General features: G+C 36.0%; 1 protein-coding gene across 3 annotated transcripts in view; it reads left to right on the forward strand.

Moving 5' to 3' along the window:
* Positions 1–21,407, forward strand: part of TAB2 (TGF-beta activated kinase 1 (MAP3K7) binding protein 2) — a 61,408-nt gene that overhangs the window by 20,491 nt on the left and 19,510 nt on the right. Inside the window, exons 1-2 of one of the 3 annotated variants that reach the window (XM_058835426.1) lie at positions 536–570; positions 20,818–21,007. In XM_058835426.1, the coding sequence (XP_058691409.1) occupies positions 20,906–21,007 (102 nt within the window). In that variant the 5' untranslated portion in view covers positions 536–570; positions 20,818–20,905. Of the gene's footprint in view, positions 1–535; positions 571–20,817; positions 21,008–21,407 lie in introns of those variants that run through there. The other 2 variants (XM_058835425.1, XM_058835428.1) reach the window with 2 other exon arrangements.

Here is a 21,407-nt window from a genome sequence, read left to right on the forward strand (position 1 = left end):
TCTATAAAACCTGTCTTGACAGTTCTGTCAAGAAATTTATTTTTCTTTACATAAACTGATTTGAACTACAATGGATCATTAGAAAATTGAAGAACTCTGAAATCAAGACATCCTCTGATTTTTTTCTGCTGTCTGCTTGGAATATATGTAATGCTGAGATAGTTGCTTCCATCTTCAACTGCAATGATGTTCCTACAGTTCATTCAACCTTTATTTTTGAAGGTGAAAACAACAGAAAGTCATATAATAAATGAAATTCACAGTTTTTTGTAGATATGATAAGAAACTGAAAGATCTGAAAAACAGATTTAAGATTTCAGGAGATAATATGCAGTTTTGAAGAATTCCTTCTTACGTAGCTATGGGTCTTCATTGAATCTATGTAGCTATGGGTCCCCTTGGGAAAAAAAAAACCATAAAATGCTTTCATTCTTTGTCCTAAAACTTTGTCTCTCCTATTGCTAGTCAAATGTCCTGTACATAGACAATTAAATTCTTTAATTTCTTTTCTGATTGGATTTTTTTATCATTTTAGATGTCAGCTTCAGTTCTCGGTCTCATAAATGGAAGGCAAGTATTTTCCCTTACTTGGACTAGTTAGTTAGAATTTTATGATGCTTTGCTTTTAAATTGTGTAATTCTGCATATTGGTATGCATAGTATACAGTGTTGAATAATTAAGAACTGATACTACATTTCTTTGTATTTGTGTATCGTTCTGCTAAGGTGGTCTTTCTTCAGTCATGTGTACCTAACAGAATATTTCTAGGATTTTTTCTAAAAAATGCTGCATTATTTCATGGCTTTCACTCTCTAAGTTGGCAAATATCTAAGCTTTTGTGTGGCTGTAGAACAGTTTCATTTATTTCATTCAGTAATGACTCTTTGGAATGCCTTCTACCCAATTCAGTTTCCAAACATCCATCTGGAATGGACTTAAATGTGTGCACAATGAGAAATACTAGGTTTTGAAACAAACTAGTATTTCTAAATGCTTTTGTTCAGCATTACTTATCATGTAATGTTAAAGTTGAACAATTGCAAATCAATTGAGAAATGAAAGGTATTGTTACAGTAGAAATCTGTGCTTTGTGTTCCTTTAAGAGTTCACTATCCGTATGGCAACAACTGCAAAGAGCTTTTTCTAATTATGTAAAGTTTAAGGTTTCATTAAAATGGAGGGGGGGAAAAGCAGCTCCTAAACTTCTACATTTTGTGGCTTGGAAAGGAAGCACAAATCTTTTCTTTGCAGACGGTTTTTTTTGCTGACTATTTGTAGCTTTCCTATGCACTGAAGAGAAATTTTAATGTAAGGGTAAGCTTACTGATCTCTGCAAGATTGAAATTGTTACAGTCACTGATATTTGAGAAAATTATGTAGTATTTGGGAAGCTGTAAAGACAACTCATGCAGAAATTCCTCTGATGTTGGAAAAAGGAATAGGGGCAATGCATTTCACTGTAATTAATAGTGGTTTTCTTTGCTGAATCTGTAAGAAATATATTTCTAACGTCCAATGTTGTTTGTAATGGAATTTTCTTTATAGTATTTTAAGTTACAGGAAGAGCTTTTTTTGTCTCTTATAAATTGAGATACAAGGAATACTTTTCTTAAAAGGCAAGTTACATATATTGTAGAGTTTAAATAATTAATTGTTAAATTGGTTTTACTGGGTAGAATGTGTTTTATTCTACTGTTACACTTACTAATTTTACTATTAACCCATGCATAGGAGTATTTAATGACTCCTCATTCTAAATTCATGTGACTGGAGTGTTGACAGAAGATTTTATTGTTCTAGAATATGTTGTTTTGTTTTGTTCCTGAAAGATCTCAGCTTGGTGGTATGGTGTCATGTAGGGTTCTTTTGACTGAGCTATTAGTCCTTTTAGGACTCACTGCTGATAAAAAGGGATTGATTTTACTATAGCTGAAGGAAGTAAAAATATTTCAGAATATATTTTAACATAGTGAAGTTAAATGGCTCTAGATAGATTTATTTATTATAACCTGTGTTGCATTTTGACAAATTCAGTGCGTTCTTTGGAAGACTGAATTTGTCATGCATTCTAAACTTATCTGTCATTGATTCACAGTATGGTTAAAATTCCTGCTGTGCTGTCTTGAAAATTCGTCCTGCTGTGATGAAGTTGATTACTGTCACACCTAAACTGCTCTATCTGTCCTCTGTGCCTCCCAGTGAAAAGGTTATGATATCTTGGTCAGTGTTGTTAAAACTACTGCATATTAATAGTGGGGGATCAGTCACTGAGGAAACTGCTTTTTTAAGATGTGCAGTGAGGGTGCAACATTTGACAGTGTCAGATCACTGACATTTGTCAGTGACAAATCACTGACATTTTTGTACAGCTTGAACTTAGCTTTTAGGGTAAACTAGAAGGATATTTAAGCTTTTGTTTTGAGGACTTCTTGTGTAATGACAAAAAAGGGATTTTATTTCAGTTTTGAGACTAATCAGTAGGCCCTCTTGAAGATCTGTAGGATAAGAGCAAGCCAGAGCATTTCAAATACTTTTAATCTTTTTTTTATTTCTACATAAGGAATTAACTATACCACCTCATTTAAAATAACTAACCATTTATTTGCAACATGGTGGTAACTTCTGTTTTATGGAAAGTGTAGCAGTTTCCATTCCTTGGTGGTAAGAAGCAGCTCAGCTTTTCAGGGCAGTGAGGGGAAAATGAAATTTAGAAGTCCATCTGAAAACATTTGGTTTTGGTTTGGATTTTTATTTTTTCCTTAGTTTCATAATGACTGGTGTCAATAGCAACTCAGTAGTAGTCCTTTTTGATACCTACCTGCTTTTCCGTTCCCAAGGCTTGCTGTTCTCGTAGGCAATAGATGGCCATCCTGCATTTATCCAAAAAGGCAGAGCAAGATCTGCCAGCTGTGATGACATGGGAAGATTTGGAGCTTGACAATTTTTTCTGAACTTCAGTATATGATATTGGAAAAGCTTTTCCACTGTCTATACTGGCATCAAAACTTTCCTGCTGTGCAAATAACGTTAGCAGCGGCTTTGATTTTTGGCATTAAAAAGTTTGGCATTTTAAAATTTCAGTTTCAAGTATTTAAATGTGTTCTCTGTGATGTCTAGAGAGGACATGTGTCTGGGCTAGAAAGAAATAAGTCTTACTCAAATGGAACCAAATTCCACCAAGATATGTAAGTTTCTGGTTAGTGGAGAGGGATCTAAAGGTCTGGAAAAAAATGTTTGGCTTCACAGAAGCTACTGATTAAGGATTTGCATAGAGCCCAACAGTAGCAGACAAATACTTGGCACAGAGGTTTGAATTTAATTTGGAGACTCAGTGTCACAAATTGCACTGAGGTCTGTAATTTTCCTATCACTCTTCCTCCTACCTTGTTCAGACCCACAACTTTCATTTCTCTCTGTGTTTTTTTCCCCATTTCAATTCTTACGTAGGCAGCTGTCAACCCTGAATGTTTTTCTCTGTGCTCTGAAGAAGAGAGAGATGTGGGAGATGTGTGTATTACACACATAAAAGCAGAGAAAAAGTATTTCTATATCAGTTATTGTATTTGCTTAGATACCTAGCTTTGCTTGATTTGTAATAAAACTGCTGGTGCAAAAGCACTGTAAAAGCATCAAGTTAATTAACCTTGTTTTAAAAAAAAAATCTTTCAAACAGCAACTGTGAATGGGCTTCGCAATATGTATTTCTCATTAAGTCAACTTGTCAAAGGATAAGCAAAAGGGCTTTTCAGAGTGAACATAAGAAATAACATAGGCATCATGCTGCAGTATGTGATTATTCCTTCTCTTCAGCCTTGTGCCTGCCATTGCAAGAAATGCTGACAAATGGGAGCAGCTTCAGCTGAGGGAGATAAGATGGTTAGCGATGTAAGTGGAGAGGCTGAGGAACCTCAGCATGTTAAATGTGGGGGCGAGAGGTCTAAAGATGGACTAATGTACAGTTAGAATTGCAGGCAAGATGGGACAGGAATGCTTTTCTCAGGTAGCAAACAAAATGGCAAGAAGTAATAGATTGCAACAAGGGAAATCCCAGTTGGATGTAAAGAATATGTTGCTCTTAGTGAGTGTTATTAATCAGTGTAGGTGATTTTCCAGAAACGTAGTGGGATATCCATACTTGGGATTTTTCTGAATTTGGCTGTTCAAGGCCTCGTGAACCTGGTTTAAACCTGAAGTAAAGTTCTGCTTTGAATAATGTTTGGAGCTGTTGACCTCTGTCAGTACCTTTCAACCTAAGTTTGTCAGTAATTCTATGAAGATAGAGTTGGTTTTTATTGTAGAGTATTCAAGAATCATAGGCCCAAGTTAAGAAAACATTCTAGATCAATACAGTTTTATCTGGGATGCTGTTGCAAGTGCTTTGATACAGAGCAGCCTTAGATTATATAGTTACAGTTTTTATGAGGCTCTCTGAATTGAGATTATTGCTTCCTAAAATCTGCGTTTACATGTTTCCTAGAAATGCTTTTGATTTGTTGTTTTTTTTTTAGGCAGTTGCTGCTCTTCTGCACCTGTTCCAGATGTAGAATTGGTTTAATATGTAGTCCCATAGGAGTGGGATATAAAAACAATCCAGTCATAGCACTGATCCAATGCTGGCCGCTGGAATAACAACACATGGCCCATAACTCACTGCTCCAATTCAGCTTTTCGTCCAGCCATGCTTACAGGGTCTGTAATTCAGGTTCTTAATTACAGTTCTTGGAACGCAGGTGTAATTTATGTCAGCCTAGTTCATTATTTCTTTCAGTTTCGCAGTAAAGTCTTTGATTTCAGAATAATGCATTTTCAGGCTTTTTGCATGATAGGATACTCCAGTCTGCTGGATGCAATACGGTTGAATGTATCCAAGATAGTTTGAGCTTATGCAGCAGCTCATCGCTGCTGAAACACAAAGAGCAATCCAACAACAAGAAAAAATGTATTATGTTCTAATAGATTGATCTCTTGAATTTGCCACAGAGAAGAGGTGGACAAATATCATGGCCAGAGCAAGAAGGAGGACAGAATTGCAGGGTCTAAGAGCAGAGTGGCAAAAAAGGCCAAGTATACTGAAGATTTCGATCTGTTCAGCTTTCTCACATAGTTTCACCTTAAATCTGTAAGCACTTCAGTAGTAAAGGAGCATGCAAGGCTGGCTGTTGCTGCCACACAGTTAACTTGCATCCTGCAGTCTTCTCATAGGGGAAAATTCATGCGATAATCTTATCCTCACAGTGAGTGAGAACAGTGATTGTGGAATTGTGGTCTTCAGGGAAGCTAAAGGAGCTGCTTCTGTGCTTTTCCTGACTGAGGTGGTTTCTTCGCCAGCCTTGTGCCACAGGAGGCAGCTGACAGATTCTAATAATCTGAGTTCTGGAGCTTCACTGTTTGCATCTGGAGCTGTGAGTGGCCTTTATACCCCTGGTTTGAAAAGGCTCATAGACATTTCACACATACATATTCAAAGGATTTTTTTTCTGCTTTTTTTCTTTTTTCCCAAAAGGAAGTAGGCCAGAGTGTTAATTCTGGAATTACTTTGAAGCATTGAAAGATATAAAACTTTTAGTTGGCTGAATAGCCAGCTTTCATTTGTATTGAAGCCAGTAGACTGTTCTCTAAATATTTATAAGTATCATTTGCTTAGGACACTTAATGAAGAGCCTTAAATATTGTGGTTTGGTAAAACTTTAACTGTTTTGCATTAGTATTTATTTATTTATTTATTTATTAAGAAAGAACAAAGAAGAAAAGTGAGATGAATTTACCTGTGGAGTCCTTAATCTGAATGAGCACAATGCTCTTTAGCAACTAATTTTTTTTCTTTTTTTTTATGCATATAGGTTCTGCCATAAATTATGGTCTTAGTTTGGCACTCTCAGTTATAAGAAAGGTCCTGCTTTTGAAACGTTATAATCAGTATCATTACCATCCTGGACCAATTATTTGTTTTACATGAATATTTTTAATTTTAATTGATGTGACTGAAATTTTGTTCTTTTTTAAAGAACAAAATATGAATATAAAAAATAAGGGATTTTTTGTGTATAGATCATGGAACTGAGAGTACTTTCTGAAAGGAGTATCTGAAAGGAAAGGGAATATTTGGAGTTACTCTTCAACTTTGCGGATTTCTTGTGGCTTTTTGTGACACATGCATTCACTACTTTGTGAATACCAGAGAAAGTGTAATTTGATCATCGAGCCACGTTTGGTAAATACCAGTTTTGTGGGGACAGCCTGTTCTATCCATAGGGGAAGAGGTTCCTGCCAAAATCTAAAAGCTTTCTCTGTTATTTGGTTGTCTGTTATTTTGCTCTAGAGGACTAAATACAGATGTGTGTTATTTGTGACACAACAGCATCTGCATTTGTGTTAGTTGCTGTAGTGCTTGGTTAATAAGGTTTCAGACTGCACTTTTGATGAAGTATGGATAAATAGTTGGAAACTTTTGATAGATGATTTTGCAAAACTTTTTCTAACATATCAGTGAAACATTGAAGTCTGATGTGATGCGCACAGCCTGCTGCTGCTTAGCAACAGTTCAAATAGTTCCTTAAGCCTGGTATATATGAAATGGAATTACTTTTGTTCTGTTGTTTGATGCTTTCTTTAACAGTCCAAAGCTACTTCCAGTTTTTCTGTTAATGGTGTATTTTAATACATGCCTTCTCAGAGGAAGTTGTGTGGTCTCATGGCTGAACATGACATCTAGGAATGTACATGTATCTAGGAAGAAGTAAACTGGCTTGTTTCTTCCACTTGTAGCACAGTGCACACAACTATGGGTTGCTGATGATCCATTAAATGCTTTGTGCTATGACTTTTGTGGAAATGTGGTCACAAATTCTACCACCAAGCTTCCAACTACACTTGTGTGTAGTGTCAAAGGTACATTTTGGTGTACAGGTAACTGTTTGTACTGTCGAAGAAAGAACACTGAAGATGCAAGATTATGTTCTTTTGCTCTTAAATCATACAGTTTGTAACTTGTAATAGGTTACAGATTTGCTCAAAGTATTATTGCTCAAGCTATCCTTGGTATCTTTGCTTTTCTCTAAGCAGATAATCTTCCTAAAGCCAGTTTACTGCTCAGGAATTTTTTCACTTTTCTTTTGAGTAATGTTTTGTATAAACCAGGCATTCTCAAAGTAGTCAGTGAATCACAGTGAAATGCTGTATGAATGTGGCTTCAACAAGCTGAATGGAGGTTTTTTGTGCACATTGTATACAAGTGCTGACAGAGCCTTTGCTATAAATTTTTGCAAAATGTTAATATTCTTCTTAAAGTGCCTGCTTAGCATATGGGGAGTCAGAGACTGATCCGGTGACCTGGGAAAATTCCTGTTGTTTCAACAAGTTAGAATTGCTGCTATGTTTCAAAATGAGATCAGCAAGGAGACTGCATTGGTAAGTGTTTGGAAAAGGATAACAGTTCAGAAATGTAGTGTTTTGCCTTCTGCAAAACAAGAGAAAGATGATGGATGAACTGGAGTATGATAAGACAGAAATCATCTCTTTGGTTGTGTTCCAGTGTGTTAAATTCAGAATGTGCAGCTCTCTTCCTGGCAGTTCTGTGGAGTTCCTGCAGGATGTTAGGCAGTGATGTGTGTGTGAAAGCAGATCCGGCTTAACTGTGATGTTACTAATATTCTTACTCTTAACTTCCAAGTCCTTTATGATTTTTTTTTTCTGCAAAAGTGATGTTATTTTATGTGTATTTAAAGCCTTTTTTCAGTTAAATCACCATTAGTACAGGGTGTAGTAGATACATCAACAGTGAACACTGGTTTTAGATACAAATTGAAAGTAATTAATGGAAACCAATATATATTTAAAGAAGGCACTACTACTAGAGTTTGGCTGTCATATGACTGCACTGGTATTACAGTTATACATAATTCAGAGTATCACAACTGTTAGTTTGCCTTTGGTGCAGTCATGCTATTTTGAGGCCTTTTATTCACTTACTGAATATGATGAACAGAACATAACATGGCTACAAGGGCAAAGACCCAGCAGCAATATTCATAACAATATTATTGTTTATAGTAGCCTTATTGTAGCAGGAAATGAGAATTTAAAATAATTTTTTTTTGTTGTTGTTGTAATTCTGATATACCTACTGTCAGAAGCTCTTTCTTTGTATTTGGTAATGAGAATTCCTCAAGCTAGTGGCCTCTCTCCCTGTATGAAATGTTATTGTATCTCATTGGCTGAGTTAGAAACTTAGTAAAATATGTGTCCCTCCATGGCCTGAGGAGGTTTCTGCTCGGTGCCTTGACAGCCACATTCAAAAGCATTGCTAGTGGTGATGTTCTTGCTGCAGTAGTAACAACCTTTAGAGCAAAAGAATAAATGAAAGATGGAGAAATCTCTTGGCTGGCTGGCGCTGTTCTGGGAATTACTAAGAAAACAAGATTAAATTAAGTCTTAGTGCAGAGATGGTAGTTTCTTCCAAAACAGTTTTCCAGACCTGGGTCATTTTTCTTCAGCTCCTGCTTATGGCGAGAGTTAGCCTTATATCCTTTATGTTCCCTTAGATCCTAGTCGTTAACCTTATACTTTTATCCTCAGTAAGTCGATGGACTGAGCCTTTAGACAGCTTCTGGCCACTCGTAATGGTAACTCAGGTGAGGCTATACTGACACCTTTTGAATTTGTTCCATCTGCTGGTTTAAATGACAATTAGGTTACCTACTTACCTCATTTAATCACATTCAAGAGACATAAAGAGAGCAAGGGGAAAAAATAATAAAAGGACCATACTTGCCAAATGTAAACATCTTCCAAATAAGAGCATGTATGTTTTGATTTGAATTTTGAGCAACTGGAGAGAGTGTCAAAAGGTGCCACTAGACCTGGACTAGAAATGTGTGGTTTGTTTCTTTTTATAGTCATACAAACATTTGAGAAACAAGTTTTCCAAGAGTATGATTTCCAGATTTTTGCTTCTTGTACCTTTGCTTTCTGACCATGGACGCTGCTCTTGCTGGGCTGTGCTGCAGTGATCAGGCTGTGCCAAAATGAGTCACTGTATAAATGGGGCTTGCACAACTAAGAATGCAGAAATGTAAGTTAAAAAGTAAAGAATAGAGAATGGTTCCATGAAATTGGGGAAATACTTAGAAAATCTTCCTTGTAAAATCAGGAAACAGCCTATACATTAGGTGTGCCTAAGAGAGATGTAAATGTCTTAGGAGTTTCTCTCATAAATTAATGTTTCCAGACAAAGCTATAAGGAAGATTCACCATAATTTTAAAATTATTTGGAACAAGCTTTTTTTTGTTTCACAAAATCTCAATTTTTATACACTGGTTGTGCTATCACAACATTTTTAGGCCAATATTATACATGAGCCATTTATTTTCTTCAGGGAAAAATGTAATGTAAGTACTAAAAAGCAGGACACATCATATAATGTGCATAAGACAACAATTGGCATGCTTTGTTACTGCTGGGATTTCTGTATGTTTTTCTTAATGTGACTGTATGCATTTAATTTTCTATACAGCCTGCCTTCAGCAACATTGTGCAGTGAAAAAAAAACACAGGGAAAAAAAATTCTAAAGGCATTACTTAACTGCATCAAAATCCAGTTAATTATCCTTGGTTTGGACACCACAGAATGTTTTATGTCTGAAGGGGCTTGTAAGATCAGGATCACCTTTCAGAGGTTCACGTTGCTCAAAGCTCTACCTAACCTGTTCACTGCCAGTGAAGGTCTCCCACAACTTCCCTGGGCAACTTATCCCAGTGTCTCACCACCCTCAACACAAATAATTTCTTCGTTATATCCAATCTAAGTATATGCTATTCTAGTTTAAAATTATTACCTCATCTTCAGAAGTTTTTGACTGTGGCTATGGGCAATTATTGAGATATTTTGATTCTGGAATGTTTTCCCTAAAATGCTGTCATGTCCCTTGATCTCTGATTAACTTCATTTCTGGCTTACAGTTATAGGATAATGGAACTTCTCAGCATTTTTAGGGGTACTTGCTTTAGTATCAGTATGAAACACAGAAATAAGTCCTTCAAATACCAATCTAGTCATCAGCAAAACCACTGCAATATTGGGTTACATAATGCAAGCTCTGAGATTTGTAATGCTGTTGTTGGCTTCTGTATTGAACTGTTGAAGTTCAGCTATTTGCCTGGATACAGAGGCTTTCCAGAGCTTCCTCCTGTGAACTGAGTAACCCAAAATACATATCAGAAGTTGAACTACCTGGCAAGCTGCTAAAACTTGGCACAACGTGTTTATGTTCTCATATGAATTTTAACGAAAGACAGTAATATTGTCATTGGGAACATACTAAAAGGGCATCAAGTTCACTCTCAGACTTTCCACTGTTGTGGAAACATGACAACAAGATAGTTTTACATTCAATAATTGCAGTCACTATAAATGAGAACAAAATTATATATCATATATGTAACTTAGCATTTCTTTAGCCTTTTGGATTCTTTCATCATTGAATTTGCAGTATAATAATGAAATGGAAGGTTTTTGGTTTCTTTCATGGATAAATCTGAGAGTTATTGCAGTTTCAGACCAGGTGGGTTTGAAGTGTTTCTTTGATAAAGTCTTCTGAGTCAGGGGGAAGGGTGTAGTGTTAACAGCACTCTTAGTTCTGAATTGAAGCAATGACGCTTCTTGCTGTTCTCTTTAGAATGAGAGTTAAGGAATATGGAGTTTCAGTATGAAACTCAGCAGTGCTTTCATACTTCAGTATTTCAGTGTGGATTTGAGTCTGTTTGTGCTTGGTTAAATCAAATTTCAAGTTGTTTTGATTTAATTTATTTCTCTATGTCATATTTCTGTTTTCAAAAAATAGATTGTTAATGTGTGGTTTAGAATAGAGCTTTACATTGAGAAATCCAGAAATATTCCTGGTTATGTGATCTTCTAAGAACAAAAAGCATCTTGTCCTTCCTATGTGCCCACTTCTATACATTGATGTCCCATGATGGCTCTTCAGTAGTAATTGTGCATCTCTTACTGAAAGGTTTGATATCTGGTGTGTGTGCTGTCTTGTTTTGGTTTTAAATTGGGAAATCACTATCCAGTGATCAAGTATCAATCACTATCAACTTGATCAAGTATCATGTGATACTGCTAAATATGTAGCTTGCTAGGAGTTGTGATTCTCACTTCATGAGATGTCTGTTTCATTTATGCAAAGATTTTTCAATTAAATATGAGTTTAGCAAGTGTAAGCTGAATCTTCCCTGGGTTCAGTGAAACTATCATGGGGCTGATGATTCTAGAGTTCCGATTGGCAGCTCTGAAGCAGCCAGTCATGCTGGACTGTGGTTTTCAGTGGTGGAGCCAGGAGTCTGCAAGCTCTGCAGATCTGGGTCTAGTTGGAATGTGGTTTCATACTATTGAAAGGGTGTTCAGAGCCAAGAAGTTTTGTGATGGGCTTCTGTGTACTTAGGCTGCGGGGTAGTCCCCTTTGGCCCGGAGTCAGCTATTGTAGAGGTTCCTGAAGCTATTCAAAGAACTTGTCATTCACATACATTTTATTGCTGCTGTTGGCAGTAGGTTACTGGCGAGTTCCCTGAACATCTACAGCTTTTTGGGGGCAGTTTGTTCAAGACAGACTTTAATCTGATTTGGACTGGTCAGATGTAAAACCTGGAACTTTCCGAACTACGCTGGAGCCAACTCGGAACCAGCTTTTAGGATTGTTCTTGAGGTAGTGTCATGAAAGCTAGGGGATAGCAATAAACAAAGTAACACTTTCAGGTACTTGTTGCCCTACTTGTTACTGTGGTCACAGCCACCAGGTCGGGTTTTTTATCGCAATTTTCACACTTCTCTGACTCTGAGGTGCTGTGGCTCTGGTTCTTCCCGTTGTAGCTTTTACCAAGCTGTCTTCTACTCAATGAACTACAATGTTAGATGAAATATTGGAAAATGTTTAAGACTTTCATAGCTAATGATGTTTATGGTACTACATATGGTAAAGGAAATGTATAGGTGGGAAAAAGAGGAATAGGTTATTAAAGTTCTACTATGTCATCTTGTGGTGTGTAATGAGCCTGGTCATGCACACAGATAGTACATTCATAACTCATTGCAACTAAGAGGAGCAGTCTTGGATTTGTGAGGAGTTATGTGAAACTTTTGGTGCAATGTTCAGGAGCAGATGGAAAAGCCAGCAGAGCTATTGGGCATCATCAGAAAGATACTGAGGACATGAGGAATGGTGTCGTTCCTGTGTAAAGCCCTGGGAAGCCCTACCCTTGAGAGCTACAGTCCCTGTATTTCAGGGAGCATATGTTGGTGTTAGAGAAGGCAGTGAGATGTTATTTTATTTTAATCAAGGGAACGCCTCTTGCCTTCCAAGAAAGACGTAACCAGTTTGGAGAGGTGAAGATTGTAGGAGGATTTATAAGTGAAACTTGAAAATTAATGCAGGTGGTGAATGTAGAACTGTTATGAAATCCTGCAGCTTGGAACTGTGTACTACTCAGGACCTGTAGGACAAGAAGTTTGGAAAAAGTCTAAGGAAGACTTTTTGGTTGATTTTGAATAATTATTTCAAAATGCACGGAGTAGTAAATTTCTGAAATTCTTTGCCACAGGGTATTGGAGGAGCAGATTGTTTCAGTAGCTTAAGAAAAGGAATTTGATGAATACATTGTCAACAGGTCTGTAAAGAGAATAGACAGGGCACTGCTCTTGAGTTTCCCCAATCACACAGTTGTACATACAGAGAGAACGAGAGTAATGTGCTCAAAAAAGGCTTAGGCTTACATGTTCTTCCTGAATATTGCTTTTTGTTGCCACTCGTGCAAACAACACTGAGCTAAAATGACCCTTTTTTGACTCAGTAGGATATTTGTGTTCTTACATTAGTGCACATTGTGATCAGAGAATCTGTGAGAAATTATAGAAACTAGTTAGATTTGAACTAGTTGTTTAAAATTATTGCTTCATTTTAGGAAGGCTTTGTATCTTTTTGTCAGTCATCAATCAAAAACATATATTAAAGGAGATATAGCCAAGTGAATTAAAGAAAAAATGTTTAATCATGTTTCTTTGTAGACTGTCATTGTTTTCAGTTACTTTTTCAAGATTTTTTTTAATGAGGGCTGGTCATATAGATGTGGTTTCCCAGCCTCTTTCTCTGATAGGCATTTTTATTGTCTTAAGTTTTTTTCTTTGCCTTTAACTCTTGGAACAGTTGCACTGAAAATAGTGCATACTCTTCAAAATAGCCACACCTGCTTTTGACTTCAGAGAGTTCTTAGAGGATTCTGTTTATGAAAGCTGTACACTGCAGCAACAGTAGAAATTAAGTATGCAGAAAGGAAAAAAAAATACTTGACAGCTTTCTCATATTGTTAATCAGTGGAAGAAACCTGATACAATGATTTTTGGGGATGTGAAGATTAATATTTGATTCTTGACCCTTCCTGTGAATTAGTAATGGGTTTTCCATTCATTGGGAAGTTGACAAATGTAAGCAAATGTACACATTTACATAATAAAAAAGGGAATAAATCTACCTCAAGGTAGAGAGTTTTGATTATCTAGGTAAAACTGACATGAAAAATATTAGGACTCATGCAGGCAGATTGTAGAGTTACTCTGGCATTCATTAATATAATTTTAAAAAAATACCCTGACTGGATTATGCAGTGCAATTTTAGCTTTGTGTATTTCATTTCCATATGACATCCTACAATTGCCATGAAACTGGTTTTACAAGACACATACAAAACACATGGTTGCTTCTAAAGTAAAGAATAGGGTTCATAAAGATAGAATTATAACGTTCTTGGACTTCTAATTCTGAATTTCATTAAAGTGGTATATTTAAGGATAGACATGTAATTCAGAAATCTGATTTTTATCTTCACATGTATTTTCAGTATTACTTCATGAGTAGTGATGCAGAGCTTTTAGGGGTCTTGTGAGAACTGTGTGGACAGGAGAGCACATGAGAAGTGTTGCTCTTAAACAGTTAGCTGTGCCTTGGAGAATAAGTGTAGGAAGAATTGAAAATACCTTCTCAGCTGTCTTAGAGGTCTTTTGCTTTCCTCACCCTTAGTTCATCTCCAGCAAAAATGAATTAAACCCTTTTTACGAATTTCAAAGCTTTCAGATCCAGATTTCTGTTGTTAACATGCTGCGCAAAGAATACAGGTCAAATCTCAAACTGCAAACTCCTAACAGTAACTTAAGGCAAACTCAACTGTTGTTGATCGATTTTTCTCTAATGAAACCATATTCTTGAGGAAATTTTTACAGTGGTCTGAAAAACCTCATTTCTAACGTGCTTATGTGTGGGGTTTACCAACATACTGCTGAGCTCTGTAAAGGTCAGCTATGTTTTGATGGAATTGACAGAATGACCTGCAGTAAAGGAAGGTGTCTTTATAATGAGTTCTCTTAAGGGAAAGGGAAAAAAAATCCAATCTAAATTTAGGTGAAATCCATTACTAGAATCCCTTAATGTGTGTGCTAGCATTGCTGAAGTAGCAAGAATTAAAAATTCATAGTCAAACAAAACAAAACACTTTTTTTTTATTTGCTCAACATGAAAAATGTACAACCCCAACTAATTTCCCTTGAAAAAGAAATTGTGTGACTGCTCATAGTTTCCAAGGAAATACCTGACAGATTAAACCTCTTTAAATGTTTCGTATGTGCACACATTTGCTGGGGGACCCATTAAAGTACATTGTTATTCCTGCCAGGAGTTTAAAAGACATTATGAAATGTGTTAAATAAAAATTTATTTCTGGAAATTGTTCTTTGTAATGAATTTGGAGGAAGAAAAATAAAAAAAACCAAGTTGTGCTTCCAGGTAGGGATTGCTTCCAGGTATGGTCACTTAAAATAAATTTTCCATAGGAACAGATTATTTCTTTGAACTGTTCCAGAGTTTGCCATTTTCCTCGGACCTTGCTCATCATTAATTATTTGATAGAAGTCTCTTAGTTTGATCCAGTTCACTAATGTGCTTGGGGAGAATTCTTAGTGATGCTTATTTGCAATTCTGATTTTTTTCAGTTCTAAGGTCATGCAATGAAATCAGGTTTTTATCCTTCATGTTCTTGTCTGGATTCAGAACAGTGCAGAATAGAAATCTGGCAAACAGTTACAAGGAAATATCGCTGTGTAGTAGGTTGAGGATGAGATAGGAAACTAACTGCGATGGGCTAAATTTATTCATTCTTTATTTATTTAAGAAATGGATGGTAATGAGTGAAGTATAACATCTGGATTTGATAATACTATTCTTTAAGCAGAGATACTGGTGAAGAACTGTTGAAATGGTTCAAATTAGCCATGGAAAAGCTGAATAATATATTAGAACAATTAAATTCTACTAGGAATATTTAATAAACCTGTTTCCATCATCTGATTCTCACTGGATTGTTTTTTTAAATATGCATTTAAAGCATTAGTGATGTTAGTGTAAGCTTTTAGATTTTGTCCTGTCACTTCTTAATCTCTTTTGCAGAAAGAATGTGGGACTCTGGTATAGAATGCTCTTGTTTTTATATTCTATTTTCCCTTAGAAAATTACTCTGAATTTTAATTTTAAGAAAACAAGTGTGTGTTCAGGTTGGCTGATATTTGGTTCCATGTACACTTTCAGAAAAAGTTTATTAGAGCTAGATGGGGAGCAAAGAATTGCATTGTTTCTTTCTGTTTAATTTCTAAATTTTTGTTTATTTTATTTTGCAGTTTCTCAGAGAACCATAAAATTTTGGTTTTGTTATTCTTGGGTTTTTCTTTTTTCCTGCCTGCAAGGTGTTGGTGACATAGTTAAGTAGGCTGTCCTGTATGTAGCTAGGAACCTACATTCTCTACGGAATGTTGGCCTTATATGCTGTGCTATCTCTTTAATTTTTTCCCCCTCATCTATTTGCTAGGCACACATGCAGTGAAAGTTTCTAGTCTCATGTTTAACAAGAATGTACACTTACAAGTAAGGAAGAAAAGGAAGAATAGGTAAGAGGTTGAAGAGGTAGGCTGTAAGAGAACAATATGGCATTTATTGTCTGATGTTCTTTTTTTCCCCCAAGCAATAGGGATACAAAAACATGCTTCTGATTGTAAGGGGAGTGTTAACACATAAGGAAGTACAAATTGGCAATAAGCTTGCAATGCTTATTACTGTCAGAGGAATGGAGATCTGCTTAGGAGGGGTCCTCTGTGGATCGAGATTCATATATTTATAATGTGATTACCAGTCTTGTAGATTGGAGGGGAAATTATATTTTTTAAAGAAAGCTGAAGGAAATGCTAGCAATATTGATATCAGCTATGCTTTGTCATTCAGGCAATTCAGTGTAAAGAAACCCTTGATGGAGAGTGACCTAAGGTTAGTCTTTAGTTGAATTATTGAAACATCAGAATTGAGTTCTGGCTGAAAACTGGGCCCATAGAAGTTTCTTAATATTTGTTGGCTTAGTGCCTGGATAGGTGTTTTGAAAAGATAAGAAAAAATGTAGCTAAAAATATGTGGGAAGGTAGAAGGTATTGCTCATGAAAGCATGGAGTGAGGAGGGGTGAAGATCATTCTCCTTTTTGGAGTTACCCAATGCACAGATACATAGTCCATGTGTCTTAATCCTGATGAAGGGGCGTGAGATAAATATAGAGGGTTTGGGTGGTTTCCTTTTGGTTTTTAGTTGGGTTTTGGGGGTTTTTTCAGTCATGTTTATTTATTATTTATTGCTTCTGTGTTCTGCAGTTGGTTTAGCAATCTCTACCAGGCTTGCATTGCAACTTGCTGCATCTGATTTCCTGTCATTACAGCAGTCTTTACAGTGTCTGTAACCTGTACTACTAATGCTACAAGAAAATGTTCTCTTGTTTCTTCATTCACTCTCTTCAGAAATATTTACAGCCAGATTTCTAGAACAAGCTTTTAGACAGATTACTTTTACAGCATTTTAGCCAGGTAAGTAAAACACAGATCAGATGTGATTAGAATAAAACCACAGAAAAGCATGAGAAATCTACTTATTAGATGTAGCTGAAGTAGGGAGATATAAAGGCTGCAGTGATTTGAGTTTGGAGAAGGTGAAAGGCATGCTGCTTATTGTGGCAGTGTGGTGCGTATTTCCAAAAGCTGTTCTCTTGAACGCACAAAGGCTGTTTCCCAAATGGTAGCTGACCATAAATGGGACTTCAGTTATAATGAGTGCATCATAAATTCAAGTGGAATTATTAAATACAGCAGTTATGTTAAAATCTGCACAATTACCTTTGATATTTATTGTGGCATGGACTGTATGTGAAGTTGCAGTGGGAAAAAATTAGTAATGAACAAGAATTGCAGATAACATTCTAGTCTGTCAGCTCCTTTGTTTAGTTTTTGTCAAGTTTAATTATTTTTAAAAATCCGTTTTGGCAGAATGTACTCTGAAGAACACTTGCTTTATAAGTGTTTTGTGGAAAGTCAATGTGATACTTAGTTAGGGTTTGTATTGAAGAATTGTCTGTGATATGTTAAACATGTGCTCTGTCAGAAGAAAGGAGACTTGAAAAATTCTGTATTTAGCTAGCACTGGTCCAGCACTATAACAACCTAGTATTTGGCATCTGAATTATATTTCATATTAAGTTTTCTTTGAATATTTTCATAAACAAGAGAGGCAGTTTATTTTGTGTCTCAGGGTTCTGAGTAGTCTTTGGGAGATGACACATTGTTTACTTTGGTTTCAATAGTTTTCACAGAATAAAGCTTCAACAGGAGCTCCATCATGATACAATTGCCAGGCCTTTTAAGTTGTCTGGGGATCATGCCAACACTCTTTGAGAAGGACACAGCTAATTAATTCTTCCGGTTACTTAGTATTTCTGGCATAAATGAGCCCTGGGATCTCTGTCTCTATTCAACATTATAAAGTCACATTGAAGGGGTTGTTTGTTTTTTTTTTAGTAGCTAGAAGCAGTGTGTAAAACAATTAGTAAATGGACATTACTACAAGAATAACTTTATGTTGTACTGCACTCCAGTATTTAGAAGTTTTCCTTTGTAATTAAACTCTGATATTAATGATTTTAGGAAGAATTATTTCTCTGAATCACCAGTGTTGAATTTTCCTTCTTCCAATAATTAATTTCTTGAATAGATTTTTCTGATTATTTCTGTAATGCTGTATTGCCTTTATTTTTATGCCAGTCTCTGAATGAAGCCAAAATGTTGCTGCCAGCAGTTTCCTTTGCCTCCTGTTGGTACCCTTTTCTTCTACAGTCTAATTACTGGCACTCTTGGCTATTCACTCTTGCTTTCATGCATTTTGTTTTCCACTTGCATATGTAACTTTCTAATGATATTCTGAGAATATTTCTAACAATATTCTGGATGATCCTGAGTTCCATTGCTGACAGCAGTCTTGTGTGTCTGTTCCTTAGGCTTGCATCTGTCAAAGTAACTTTCAGTTCCTTTAAGTTGGCCTCTGGAGATGGATCCTAAGTCCTTTTTGTAGTTTCTTGCAACATCAAGATCTGGGAAAAAATCTTTTCTTCTGTCTTTACTAGAGAGACCTCCAAAGGCCTCGTGGCCTGTCACTTCAGCCTTCCTTAAGGCTGAGTTTATTAATAATCTTTTGATACCTTTGAGCTCTTTAGTGGGTTTTTCTTCTTGAAGCGATGATTGGAATGAGACATTCATATTCATATGATATATTTTTCATATGTTAAATTGTCAGTGAAGCCATATTAGCTGCCTATTGTAATTGAAGCTAAACCAAACTTTTTGTGTTGGAGTATATTTCTCTGAAGTAAGATAGTGGGGCCAGAGCCTCTTTGGTTTATTTCATCCCATATTATGGTAAATATCATATTTTGCTATGCTGACACATTTGATGCACATGTGCAAAAATTTATCAGTAAGTTTAGTCAAGTGATACTGCCTGCAAGCATTTGCTTGGTGCTAAGCCACCAAAACTTAAAAGTACAGTAGAAAAAATAAAAATAAGCAAAGTCTCCAAAGTTTTGCATGCTACCAACAAATAAGTCAACTTTGCAAGCACTGAATGACCCATGAGTCATTTTATGCCTCATGAAGATGCAGACAAGTTTTTCTGTAGCACTTTTGAATTTTAAGGTAATTGTTATAATACTTTGCTGCTTTGGAGTAATAAATGGAAATTGTGGTCATTGAGTGTTTTAGCAAGACTTCAGACACTGAAGAAAAATGAGTTAGAATACAAAATACTTCATTGAAATGAAGCACTGGGGTGACAGTGTGGAACATTTGTTTCAAATACTGGTTTTTTAATTTATTCTCTGTGTTTTTTTGGAAAGACTACATGCATTAATCTCTTTCCATGGAGTTTTTGCTGCAGCAGCTGTGAAGGTGCTTTTTTGCTGATACAATTTAAATAAAGAGTAAATACAAAATTTTAGTACTGTACATGGGGAACTTGAGATGCAGATCATAGAATTTGCTCTTCTGAATAATAGAACCTATTGCAAAGTGGTTTGCTTTAATGCAGGTTAGAGAAATTGGAAGAAAAAGTTAAGTGGTCATAGGATTGAGGGGAGGTTAACTATTTAGCAGGAAGTTTTATGGACTGCTCAGTAGAAGGGGGTAGAAAAATGGCATTTGATACTGAACTAGGGTAAACCAGTTTTCTTCTTGCTCAAAGAATCTTCTGGTTTTGTGGACTTGCTGTGATCTTGTCACATTTGAAGTTTAATTAGAGAAGTATTGCAGTACAGTTTTTGATAAACAATGTAATGGCTCAGTTGTTTATTTTGAACAGTGTTTTGCCTTATAATTTCTTTAAAGAAGGTGCAAGATCAGTAGTGTCTTGTCATTGCTCAGATTAGTCTAGCACTGGAAACCATTGAAGAAATAACATGGATGCACTTCTAGTGAGACACAGACTGAGTAACTTTTGATTGCTCTACTGCTGCCACGGAGAAAGTGAATAAAATTCATGGAGATGCTTGAATAACATTTACTAATTTAAGAGGTAAATGTATGTTGGAGTTGACTACAGTAGGGTTTTTATGAACTGTATGGTCATATTTATTTATAATATTAGTTTATATGGAGAAGATACCATTCCATTGCTTAGCATGTAGGTGCATTCTTTGAAGATTTATTGGTAGAAATTCTTCTTGGTAAAAACCTATAGATATCATACAGTCTGGATAGATAATCTGTATAAATGTGTTGATTTGGTGATTGTAAAATAGTCTTATTCATAGCTCTTCACAATTTCCTTCAAAGCAAAAACAGAATTAGTTGAGGACGCCTAAATTGTTGCAGTATTATTTCTTTCTTGTAATAATTTCTGAGTATTCTGAAATATGTTGGGTAGAAACAAAGTAGACAATTGCTAGTAAATCCTGAAACTTAGAGACATTGAACTTCTATTATCCACTGTATCCTGACAGGAAACAAAAACAATGATGGTAAAGATAAAAATGCAGGTACATTCAAAAGTTGAGTGAACACTATTTTCCAATACTTGATGTGAACTATTTCATGTTCATTTGGATTTAAAATAAGTAAAAATGCTGTTCTTAAACCAAATAATTTTAATACTATGATTTTTTAGTTTTAATGTGTTTTATAATATCAGTATAAAACTAAATAAAGTGATCCCTGGATGTGTCTATAAATGGGCAATTTTCAAGGTTGAAAGTGCATGAAGGACAATTACTTAGCCAGAAATGTCGCACAGGAAAACATCAACATAAAGTACAGACTTAGACTTAAGCTAGGGTTTTGTATGTGTGTTCTAGTTTTTTGTGGGGTGTTCTTTTGTTACGTCAGAAGTGCCTGCTTTTGGTGTCTCAGGGTTTTCCTTTCTCTTCCAGAAAATGCTGGGTCAGAAGAGATGAGTACTCCCTTTACTAAGGCCTGAAACTGCCTGTTGAAAAACAATCCTGACCAGGCAATATACGAATGGCCCAAGGAAGCCAGCAAATTGATATTCAGGTTTTACATGACCTGCGACAGAAGTTTCCTGAGGTACCTGAAGGTGTTGTATCCAGATGCATGTTACAGGTCAGTGCTCTGTTAATGGCTGTACAAGTAAGCAGTGTTGCTAATTCAAGTTTTCTGTATGGGCATCCCCTTTGAAAGCAGATGTTTTTCTTTTTGTTTTTCTCTATAAATGTGACAAATGTACAATTCCTTTATATTGCGCAGCAAGCAAAGTGTTAAATTGGCCTCTCTTTTTCCATGCCTAATCAGGGGTGGTCGAAAGTAAATCAGCCTGCAAATCGATACTTGGTGTGTGCATGGAGACTACTGTCTCACCAATCAATATGCTCAGGCCTTTTGGCCATCTCAAGAGCTAGAACTAACCATGGCAAAAGGAGGGATGCAAAGCCAACTTGAGTCCAGTAGGGACAATTTAAGGCAATGCTACAAACTGCAGCATTTTAAAATTTTATTTTCATTT

This window comes from Poecile atricapillus, chromosome 3 (genome assembly GCF_030490865.1).
Source record: "Poecile atricapillus isolate bPoeAtr1 chromosome 3, bPoeAtr1.hap1, whole genome shotgun sequence".
Taxonomy (NCBI): domain Eukaryota; kingdom Metazoa; phylum Chordata; class Aves; order Passeriformes; family Paridae; genus Poecile; species Poecile atricapillus.